The sequence below is a fragment of the Lissotriton helveticus genome, chromosome 1_1 (genome assembly GCF_964261635.1).
Source record: "Lissotriton helveticus chromosome 1_1, aLisHel1.1, whole genome shotgun sequence".
NCBI classification, from domain to species: domain Eukaryota; kingdom Metazoa; phylum Chordata; class Amphibia; order Caudata; family Salamandridae; genus Lissotriton; species Lissotriton helveticus.
In genome coordinates, this window is record NC_136057.1 from 1,748,435,696 (window position 1) to 1,748,448,123 (window position 12,428).

The window sequence follows — 12,428 nt, forward strand, 5'->3', positions numbered from 1 at the left end:
ATAGCCAAACATGTAATATAAAACAAGACCTTTAGCAATGTAGTACACAGCGACACTGTCGAATTAAACAGCAATGCATAGGAGACCAGTTTCAGACTTCCTTTCTGTACCCCCCCACCCAAAAAATAAGCACCCCCGCAAAGATGGACGATCTTTGATGCAGTCAGTTAATAACAGGCATGGTGAATGCACTGATAGGAGTTTCTGTATCACACCACAATGTGGAAATGCACATTTATAATTTCTTATACACAGAGCGTTGAAAATACGCAGGACACTCAAAGCAGAAATAGATCTCATTTCATTGGCCAACAGTTGTTATTGAGTAGTAAGCAGCCTAGAACAACACAAGAGTTTGTCATGGGCTTCCCCCTGATAAATTATTTTTTCTCTCTTTCCCTCTCCATATATATATATATATATATATATATATATATATATATATATATATATATATATATATATATATATATATATATATATATATATATATATATATATATATATATATATATATATATATATATATATATATATATATATATATATATATATATATATATATATGTTTTACGTGCTCACTTTTCTTCGCATCCTGTCCTGTCCTCAGGCACGAGGATAAGAATGTTCCTTGCAGCGGGGAGACTGCTTTGGTTCGGAAGCTATTTCATGATTTGTGGAGGTTCCTATAGGACGGTGATAGCATGCAAGGGGTATGATGGCTAACTCTTGGGAACTTTGTTATGACCACTGTCTTCAGATAGAGTCCGGGCTGCTTTTCAGATTACGTTCTAAGTGAGGAGGAATGGACAAAACAGTACGTACTAACAATATGGACGAATGGTGCATGACTATATGAAAATTCAATTTTCTTTGAGGCAAGTCACAAGACAGTGCTTGTATTTTTTTGTCTTTGTTTTTCTTTAATAAACACAACCTTTGAGTTCACGGTGAAACTGTGTGCAGAAAACAAAAGTTTTTCACTTTGCTTTTTCTGTTTCTCTCTCTCGTTCATTCTCGCTCTCTTCCCTAGAAGAGAAGATAGTGTCTTTTTTGTAGACAAGTTAGCAGAGACACAGTTTTTGCTTTATAAAATAGATCAGATTAGGAGTTGCAGGCACCTCCAGGAAGCAATCATGATAAAGCGTAAAATCCAGTAACAAACCATCTTAAATTTCAGGTATCTTGGCTTGTTTTTCCTATTCTTTGCTTAAATTCCTCTCCTGACCAAGGTATTTCTCCCCTTTTAGGACACAGTCTCTTGTATTCAGCTACCCTTTCACTTCCAAGCAACAAAATCAAAAATAGAAAATTATTAATTAAATTGGTGCATTTCCCATCTTTTTACTGAGAGAGAGAGTATCAGCTTTCTAGACTCACCCTACTATAAAATATTAAATAAAAGAATCACAATAGAGTGAAAAGAAGCCCCGCTGTTCATTTTTCTCAAGCATGCAAAAGCAACCAAAGGTTCTCATTCAAGACAGCTGGTCCTGAAGAAACTTCAGCTATGTCACCTAAGGAAGGCTATGATGTCCTCCCATAACAGAACGGGAGGGCATAGCACCTCACAAGTTGGATCTCTGGCTACTGTGCTATACATTCTAGCACACTATGTCATGCTGGTGCCCCTTGAGCAGTTGTAAGTCACAAAAATAGGCTCTTGCCAATGTGGTCATAACATCCCCAGTACAAATGCTAGATACTCTAAACCTCCCACAAGTGGGGAAAAACGCCAACGTAGCAAGCCTAAAATGTCATCAAGACTCTGGCTAGGGCACTGCTGTAACACAGGGCAAACACAAACGTGGACATTCAGGTTATATAGGACAACGTGATGATTTAGGCAGCTGCACATATGAAACAAAAATTCTTCCTCCGGTGGAGAGGCTTAAAAACATACCAGTTAAGTTCAGGAAAAGAGGTTCAAGCTAAATTGCCTTGACACTACCATGGCTATTTTCCGGTGAATGACGTTAATTCATTTGGTTAACAGGGTCCAAGGAGATTTTTAACAACAAGCTTGCTCAACTGACTTGGCAGGGTTTTCTTCATCATTCAAGATGAAAAATGTGTTGATGATAGGTCAGGCGTGTGTTCTGCAAGAATGTCCAGTCATGACTATTCAACAGAGGCCTCCATAATCACAAGTAGCCATTTTATCAGGTGCCAGGGCTATGCAAATATAAGTCTTGCGTCTCTGCCCTCCAATCACCTCGCATAAGATTGTCACAAGAAGCAGCTAAGCTTCTAGAGGCAGAAATAAGTCCCCTTTTTAAAGCTGACATGCTCTGTCTCCAGTTGACCGGCACCAACAGAAATGTGTGTCTAATGATAAAAATAAGCTAGGTTGCATCATGTATTGCTTCCAGGAGGTGCCTGTAGAATTCTAAGGAACACATTTGCCACAAACCACCATTCACTCACTTCTTGACGCCAGGGGCAGGCCGCCTTTTAAGTAAAAGTAAGGAGCCTGTTAGTGTGCTGTGTGCAGGTACCGTCTCGGTATTGACTACCCCTTATGTACTTGTCCCATGCATGTCTAAATGGGCACACTCGTATGTACACTATGTCCAACTTCACCATCGTACATTATTAAAAAACATATTTCTATTCAAAGAAGTGCTATGGAAAGTGACAGATAACTGTTGGGAAGTAAGTGGCTAACACCTAGAGACTCACGGTGACGATATTAATGTGCTTATTTAGAATGAACACTTCCGCTGAGGTGGAGTGGATTCGACTGCAAATGTAATAGAGGAGGAAACAAAGATGCCCACCATAGTGTTTGTGGTTAGAAGCCTTATCTGAACATTCTAGATATTTGCAGAAACCCCTAGATTTGTCACGTGTTCTGAGATTCACAATTTTTGCAACTCAAGGGTCCAAGGCGCATGGAGATGCTGTAAATAAATATTGGTTTTGATCACAAAAATTGTCGGGAAAGTTAGGATTAGAACTTGGGTCACGTTTCAAGCCCTAGAGAACATCTATATGCTGTGCAAGCTGCAGTGGTGTTGTGGAGACATCAGTGCATCAAACTAAGTAAATTATTAAGAGGCTGCTGGTGATGCGGCATCTGCCAAGTATGAGCTGATGCCCTGTCTACCCATGTCTCAGTTCCCCTGCCTCATGTGGAGGTGGTGGAACGCCCACGTTTCTGACAACAGAGCCTTTAAACTGCTCTGTTGAGAGAAACTAAGCCTAAACTGGGCTGCCATGGCTCTGACATTGGAAAGGCCGCCATATGTAAGGCAGGACTTCCAACACTGATTTTGCCTCTTCCCGACCACCACACCATGCTTTTATGCTAAAAGTGCTCTGGCCTTCTTCGCAGAACACTTTTGGCAAAAACCACTGTCCACACTAGAATCAATCTCTAGATTTGGGTAAGCGCTACCTCTGACATCTTGGCAGTCTGGTGGCTCACCCGACCAGGTCTACAATATCCCCTAAATCTTTGCTTATCTAGTTTCTACAAACCCCAAAATTACTGCAATATAGTTCACCACTGTCGCTCCCAGAAATACTGAAGGATGGTTGATCATGAGAATCACTCAGCACTTCAAAGACAAAGAATAGGAAAATTAGATTTTGAATTTCAGTGTTTCAGTTTTTTAAGAATCTCCACTTTAAATTCTGATTGATCATTTGGAATGAGACAAATAAGTTGAATTGTTGCCTATCTGTCTTACTCTTGAACATTTACCATTGAGACATTTTCAAAAGTATAACTTTGAAAATTCACTGCATGACTGACATAAAATGATGAGCTTTGAATGTGCCCAAGAGTGGGAGTTGGGATGAGCTTAGCCCTAGTCACTAATGGTGAGATCTTTGTGCTGGAAAGACCTGGGAGAGCCTTTTGCAAGGATATTTGTAACAACCAACTACAGGCACGGAGTACAAAAAAATCATGATTTAAAGCTTTATTTAGAGCTTGATGGACAGGTATTCTGTCATAAATGTGACAGATACCTGGTCTGCCTTATTAGAAAATTGGAATGTTGAGAGCTCCATTGGAGACAGTGGAGTGTTTCAGGGCTAATAATGGCTTCAGGGCTAAAAATGGCTTGTATAGGTCTTCTGCTTCAACGTGTGCCTTTGTGGTGGTTATACCCTTTTAAGTTAGAACATTCTACCCTCAGAGGGTGAAATGTTCTAACAGCCTTATGGCCCTTCTACCTTCGGCAATACCGGTTGTTAAAGGCCCCCTACCTTATTATAGGCCCTCCTTTCCTTTGGTTCAGAACTGTTACTCGGATTCAGGCCCTTCAACAACTAGTAGAGTCCTCTGCAGCAGACTATAAGGCTTTATTAAAAGTGCCATAGGATTTATTGAACTAGTTATGAGTCAGACGGGATATCGGCCATGTTTTTTTTGGAGTAACCAGGTTACCAACTCATAAATTCGGCATGAAGACTCTATATTATCTAGTGTCTTACATTTTTCCGACAACATTTTGGCTTGGTGTTTGCAAATCTGGCCCTTTGGTTGTTTGTCAGTGCACCCATTGGTGCAAAGGTCTGATTGGTTGAGTGGCAAAGTATCTGTGTACATATGTCGTCTAAAGTAAGTGACTGATGCTATGAAAGTATGCTCTCCTAGAGAGTGAGTGTTATAGCTATTTGACTGCTGTCATAGTGCCTTCCCAGTAATTGACTGATTAAAGAGTGTAATTGGAGGGGATCTTGATAAGGAACAATTACTTAAAATATGTAACTATAGAGTCTCTCGTAAGTGCCTTTTGGTCCTGTGTTATATGTAGTGAGCAAATGCGATAACTATCTAACGTTGCTGCCATGGCAAATAACAGGTTTTACCATGTAGCTATGCTGCCACTAGTAAGAGACTGCTACAACTTCAATGCTGTCCCCTGGTGATTTATTAAACTATGTAAGCATGTTGCCCTTAGCAAGTGACTACATTAGCTTTGTAGGCATGCCACCTCTTGTGAGCCACTGCTTACTTGATGCAACCATGCTGCCTCATGAGAAGTGACAGTTTTAATTATGCGACTAAGTTGCCCCGAGGGAGTGACATTTATCAATAATGTGTAAGGCAGGTAGCCCTGAAACATAAATAATACCTCCTTGCCTTACATATGTGGAAGATAATGAATATGATTGTGTAGTTTGTTGTCTGCCTTTGTCTGCATGTGGATACACACACACACAAAAACAATATAATTATTGTTTTAGTTATTTCTTTAGTGGGCCCTATATCAATTACGTGTTTATTGGGTACAGACCGTATGCAGGCATGACTGCATACCATCCATGCTATCAAAACGCCATTTCTCAAATGAGCAGGATGTGTGCAGCGGCCATTTTGGATTTCCCACGGCAGGATAAATGAAAAGTCTTCCACAGTCCTACTTTTAAAAACAGAAAGGCCTCTACCCCAACTGCACAATCCTATTCAACACCACAACATTTGTTTTTTAATTTTCTCTCAGCTCCAAATATATCTGTAGTCAGCCTGTCAGCTAACCGCTTACTCTCCTCCCTCCAGTTACAGCTGGTAGTACTATTCAGTGAGGCACGTGTGATGGTGTTCCACCTCTTAACTGGATGGCAAACAGCACGGATGACCTACTTTACTTAAATGAGGTGCAACAAACCATCCCGCAAAAAATAAACAGTTCTGAAGTTCAGTTTTACTCCAGGCAACAATATAATCCCCCTGAAAACCTACACACTGTCCCATACCACATAACCAAGGTGTGGAACAGAACAAGTGATCACAGTGGAACGGAGAGATATGTATAATAATTCTGGGTTCCCCCTTGACCAAAGTATGCCACCCCCAGAACAATCAGCCTTTCTCTTGGAGCTTAATTTCAGCTAATTTTGAAGGACTTGCATATAGCATAAACAGCAGTTCTGTGCACAAGCTGGCCAATAACACAATAAGCCTATTTGTTAAGTTTTGGCACTATGGGCCCACCATGGGTTGGATTTTATCGCTTTTTGCATTAAATGTCTAAGCCTTCTAGATTTCTTAACAACCTGTTATGGGAGTGCTGCAAATCTAGCAATGTCTTTTGCAGTCAGGCAGATTTGATCTTCTTGCTTCACCAGTTTTAGCAGCCTTATCAAGAGGCATATAGTCAGAAAGCGGGTGGCAAAGGTTGGGCCAGGAGAGCCAGATTCATGCCGGGTTTTAAGTAGATCAAGAGGAGATACATTTACATACAATGAATCAAATCTCCTTAATCTGTGATTGTCCTGAAAATCTTGCGCGCGTTGATGAAGATAAAGTACTCACTTTAGGCCTTGTTATGAATATGGAAATTTGTTTGCAGTGAAACATTTGAAGAAGACACTTGGGTCATACATTATTTTGGAATCTGTCCAAAAAGGAAATCCAATGGACAACGGGCGCCCTGCCATCCCGAAACAGAGACACTCGGCCGTTTACAATCTTGGTGAAGCAAAATGGCGCAGACAGGTTTGAAGGCAAAAGGGGCATCATTTACACTGTATGTAAGAAAGATCATTAAGAATCTCCTCTATTAAAAATTAATATGTCTGACTTTTGTGTGGAATTGTATCCTAAGCCCTCGAACCCTCAGTGTAAATACTTTAACTCAAGACACTCACCTGTGCAGTAATAATGACAAGGTGATTAAAGCGCACAATCCTGTGCAATGACTGTATCTCCCTAAATTAGGGCCCCATATACCCTAGGAAGTAGCTGCACACAGCACAGAAAGAGAGGCTTACCACAAACATGTAGCTCTCCTTTTATTTTCCTAGTCTTCCCTCTCCTAGACATGCCCCTCAAAATCACTACACACCAATACTCCCTGACATACAAACATGCATGGACACACGCGTGCACACACACACACCTGTTTCATGGCAAATTTTGTTAAGGCAAAAATTGAAAGTAGCAAAATGAGATAAGATGCACAATTCCATGTCTATAAGCATTTCTTAAAAGAAGGACACTGTCCGATATTATAAAATATTTGTAAAGATAGAAAATAAAATGTTCATTTGCCATGGCTTTGTTGGTGGAATTCCACTTTCCAAATGCTGGAATATAGGCTTTCGATGGAAGTTTAGCCCTCCGCATACATTGGATTATTTCTCTAACGGATGTGGTTTCATCAAGGATAGGGATTTCGTTTAATTTATTTTTCCATTAAGATGTCCGAGCTTTCTGTTTTGCTGAAACAAAACGTTGACCCTCGGGAAAGGCTAACAGGATGACAGTAAATTTAGAAAGCATTTCTAAAAAGATCGTGTTTAGGGCGTTGTTCTCTGAAAATTGGCAAAGTTGTTCACAAAATCGCTAAAAAACAAAGTTGTATTGTAGACTCAGTGGTGTGGCACAGGACAGGTCCTTTTGGCCAGATGTCATACATAAAGCAAACTACCACATGTGTATTTTTGTTAGTCTGATAACACAAACAAATAAATCCCCAATCATAAGCTGCATCATTTGACGTTTATTACGCCCTAAGAAGATTTGAGAAGTGGTAATATTTTTGGTTGGAGTTAGGAGTTGTCAGTTGCACGTGCACTGCATACTGCAGAGGATGTCAGCTTTGTTGGGCGGGGCAGAGTGATCAGTTTTCACTGGTGAAGTAGAGCATTATGGGAGAAGATGCACACCTGAAGCCTAGACTTTGTTCCTGGGCTGAATGGGCACGCAAATCTAGTCACCACGAATATGCTTTCTCCCTCACACATATCTAACGGAAACCCTGCAAATTCTCTGAGCATCAAAATATAGCAGACCTCAGAATCCCATCTCTTATTCTTGAGAACTTGTCATCCTCGAAATATTTTTCAGCCTATAAAAATTACTACCCCCCTCCTCTTGGCCACCATACTCCTCGAAAATGACTATAAAGTGCACAGGCCACAAAGAGAAAACAAAATGAAGTATTTCATTCTACAGCTGAGTGCACTTTACTGTGTTTCAGGTGTATCAGGTTGTCATCAACTAAGAAACAGACATGTAAAACGGGTCATGCATGTTTTAAACGTCAGACGTTTACTGGAGTATTTTTAGCCATACACATGGGACACACAAAGGGGTCTGATCTGCCTAGAATCATTATCCGGGGGAGGAATGACCTATGCGTGTATGCTGCCACCAGGGCTCGAGATGGGGGAACGAGTTACCATGAAAAATTAATTGTCAAGTGGCAAGAAAATATCAATATTTGCTGGACTGGATCTCTGTTTTTATCCCAACTCAGATGGAGGTGCATTGTCTTGGGACTACCTGACAGCTACATCCCTTGCATATAAACATGGAATTGTAAGCAACAACAGAAAATTAAAAATCTGAAAAACTGCTTAACAGTTGGTGGAAACATGATTCAGCATCTTGATGCCCCACCACTGTCCTGGCAAGTGCGTGTCTGAAACCAGCGACTAGCCTTTCTCTTGATACGCGTTCCACAATTGTTCCGCGTGTATTGCCATTTTGTGCAAAAGAAAACAAACAAACAGAGGAAGACAGGCTGTCAATCTCCTAGTGTTTCTGTCTTTTCTTTGAAAGGTGGAATCCTTTCCAACCCTGCCTCCGCTGGCAAATTTTCTCCATTTTCCAAGAATATGGCATGATTGAGGCTCTCAAGTGGAGCCCAAAATAACAATAAATTAACATCTAAAAAATATATATAAAATACCCCCATCAAAAAATATATATAACATAAAAAAAGGAAAACCCTGAACAGGTCTTGTCTCGCTGCTACCGGTGCCATAGCTTGGTGCAAAAATTAGCGCTGGCAGATGACAGAAGGCATGCCACTCTCTTCTAGTTTCAGGGTTCTTTGCACTCAACATTTCATTTGTTCGTTTATTCTGTGTTTCTTTCTCCATTACCAGGCTGGCGGTAAAGCCAGATGAGCACATAGTGCAATGGCAAATGGAAAATCATCTCCTTCTTGCCAAAAATGCATTTAAAACATTCTTCACTGAAAAATAAAAAATATATATATAATAAAATAATACTTACTACTTAATATCTCCCCCACCCAACACTCCCACCCCATCAACCTGCTTTATTTTAAATCTCCCAATCCTTTGGAGAACCATTAGTTTTCTTCTTTTTCCTTTTTTGAAAATGGCTTTTCATCGCCGCACATTTAAAACGGAAAACAAACAAAAAAATCTGGTGGGAAAAAAAGATAAAAAATATTCCAAAGACTTTTTGTTTTTCTTGTTGCATCCGTTGAAAGAAAAGAAGAAACAAGTTCCAGAGCTGAAACATATTTGTATGGCGAAGGCTTCCTATGCTCCAAGCAGGCCTGGATCTACAGATTTGTGTTAGGTTCACTTTTTTTTTTTAAAAATATATATTTTAAAAAAAACGAGGGAGAAAGGAAAAGTACATTTATATTTTGTTGTTTTTGTGGGTCCTTACAGAAGTGGTTCAAGACTCCCCCATTAAAGAGTCATAGGAGGCAACGTGATCCGGTCCGCTGTGCGCATCGTCTGTTGTAAAGATGGGCCCTGATCCCACATCGTCCTCGTCGGAGACCTCTTGCGTGCAAAAGCGCCTGTCCTCCGCCGTATGGAAGCTGCTGTCCTCACCAGGGCTTTGCTGGTCCTTATCAGACTGGTCTGACTCCTCGCCCTCTTCCTCAAGAGTCAGTTCGAACTGAAACTTCTCTATGCAAGCTTCCTCATCCTTGTCAGGGTCATCCGGCGGTGGTGATGGGCTTTGTGGGATCATGCTCTGGTACCAATCCCGGTTATCTTCCAAGGTGTCCAGAATGTCTTGTGCATCAGGGTGAACCAAGTCTGCCCAGGTCTCCCACAGAGGATGGACAATGTAATCAATAAATCCCACCTGGAAAGGATAAGAAAAAAATAACCAGTTACCATCCTTTTGGGCCTTTTTAAATGTACTTGTTAATGGTTTCACCACCACTTCTCATGGGCAGATATTCAAAACATTCAACAGGGAAAAGCATCCTTTACAAAGTAGGGTTAACCATGCAGTGCCTTTACCACATAGCTTTTACCATGCATGCATTTACCAGTCATGCATTTTTTGGTATTTCACCATGCATACCTTTACCATGCATGGAAGTCTAGTTAAGGTAAGTAGGTAACTATATGTGTATATATAGTTACTGAAAAAAAAAGGTTACAGGGATGTTATAGTTCGTAAATAGAATTTTAAAACCTTAACAATTCACTAAAGAACCAAAGGTTACAGGACATTATAATTTGGTTCAGATTTTACACACACACAAAACCATAGAAATTCAGCAGTCAGTTATCACAGGTAACTATAACTCTTGCCCTAAGGTAACTGTACCTCGCAACCCCATCATTCATTGTTTTCTCATCAATAATTTCACTGCAAATGTTTTAGTGATATTATCAATGATGTCATGAGTGAGGTAATTAGTAGTGCATGGCGAGGGCGTGAGTTACAGACACCTTAGGCCATGAGTTATACTTACTTGAGATAACTATAACAGCTGAATTTCCATGGTTTTGTGGGGGTGAAATATGAACCTAAATATAACATCCCTGTAACCTTTGGTGTTTTAGTCAATTTCTAAGAGTTACAAAAATTCTATTTCCTAACCATAAAGTTCCTGTAACCTTTGTTTTTCAGTGAATTTCCACTTTTTTTTTTCAAATCCTTTTTTAAAATGTTTAAATCATTTTTATTGGGTTTTCAAGGAAAAGAACAAAAACATAGATGACGAATGAAAATAAAAGAAAATCACAAATTGGCATGAGTTGAAGTACATTTACAAGTGTGGTTATAAATGATAATAATAATAATAATAATAATAATTATAATGATAATAGAAATAAAGAAAGAACTACAAAAGAAGAAGGAAATACCAATAGGTTACAAATTAATTGGCAGTTGGATTTGCGGTTAGGTTAGGGACACAGATGGTCCTATATATGACATTCTTCTGTCAGTCTTTCATAAAGTTACATTGTAGGCGTACAATTGAGGACATAAAAGTTTGTATACGATGCACTATAAAGATATCATGTTAGAACACCAATTACAGTAATATGGTAATCACAGTACATATCCTAATTACAAAACGAATGTCAAAACAGCAATTAACAAGAAACTCTCACATATCCACCCACATCTAATTCGACGATATAATATAAAAACATAATGAGGTAGCTTGAGGCTAGTCCTATGTGGAACGATTCCTATGCGGGGGACAGGCAAGAGGGCTCATGTTCATGATAGGGAACCATAGGGAGGATGTTTATGTAGTGGTAGTCATCAAGAGGTTCAGTAAAATGTATGTATTTGCTTATTGGAAGTTATGTGTTTCAAGGAGGATCATAGGTAAAGAATAATGCATCATTCTACATTTTTTTAATGCTATTTACTAACGATTACATCCTTGTATCCTGGCTGAATACGGGTGTGAGTGGTTGTGTGGGTATGTAGTGGGTATATGAGTGTGTGGTGGGTGTGCCAGAGCATGTGTGAGTGGCTTTGTGGATTTGTGAGTGGGTGTGTGAGTGGCTGTATGGGTGTGTACATGGGTGTGTGAGTGCCTCAGTGTGTGTGTGTGTGTTTCCTGGGTCTCTGAGTGAGTATGTGAGTTGCTTTATGGGTGTGAGAGTGGCTGTATGGGTAAGAGAGTGATTTTTTCTGGTTCCTTGAGGGTGTGTGTGTGTGTGTGACTGGCTTTGTGGGTCTGTGAGTGGTTTTCTGGGTCTCTGAGGGGGTGTGTGAATGGCTGTACAGGTGTGTGAGTGGGATTTTTGATTACATGCATTGGTATGTGAGTAGGTGTGTGAGTGCTTTTTGGATCTCTGAGTGGGTATGTGAGTGGCTGTATGGGTAGTGTTCTTGTTCTATGAGTGGGTATGTAAATCTCTGTATGGATGTGTGAGTGGTAGTGGGGATAAGTATGTGTATGTGGCCTGTGAGTGGGTGTATTTTTTTTTTATTGGGATCTGGATCGGCAGATCCAACAGATTCACATTGTGGGCTGTGCTGAGCGCTGTGGTGGAGCCGCAGATCCTCACTCGCCCCCCAAAAATTTTTGGGACCATTTCTTGCCCATGAGAAGTCCCTCACAACCCCCTCCATCAGTCCCATGGAGTCAGGATACCTATAGCCTGATCCCTTATATCCTATTTCCACTTTAATTTCCCCCTGGGAGCTGCGTTCTGATGCACAAAATGGTGGGGACAACTTTTCTATCAAGTTGCGGCCAGCCAATCACAGCATTAATACAGGCGTGCGGATCCACAGCGGTGGCTTCGCATCTATAGATATACATAAATCTTATTTCTTTAACAACTTCAAAACTACTGACAGATTTACTCCAAATTACTGAAAGCACCTTTTCTGGATCAAGATCTAGCTTTCTGCCAAACTTTGTTTAACTCCGTTCAGCGGTTTGGGCTGCAGTCGTGTCTAAAATCCCTATGGGAATTTGCATGGGAAA

At 40.3% G+C, this 12,428-nt stretch overlaps 1 protein-coding gene across 2 annotated transcripts in view; it reads right to left on the reverse strand.

Annotated features, from left to right (window-relative positions):
* Window positions 1-565: 565 nt before the first annotated feature.
* Window positions 566-12,428, reverse strand: part of PDE4A (phosphodiesterase 4A) — a 974,338-nt gene continuing 962,475 nt past the window's right edge. For both annotated transcript variants that reach the window (XM_078640009.1, XM_078640014.1), the window contains exon 15: window positions 566-9,820. In XM_078640009.1, the coding sequence (XP_078496135.1) occupies window positions 9,401-9,820 (420 nt within the window). In that variant the 3' untranslated portion in view covers window positions 566-9,400. The remainder of the gene's footprint in view (window positions 9,821-12,428) is intronic.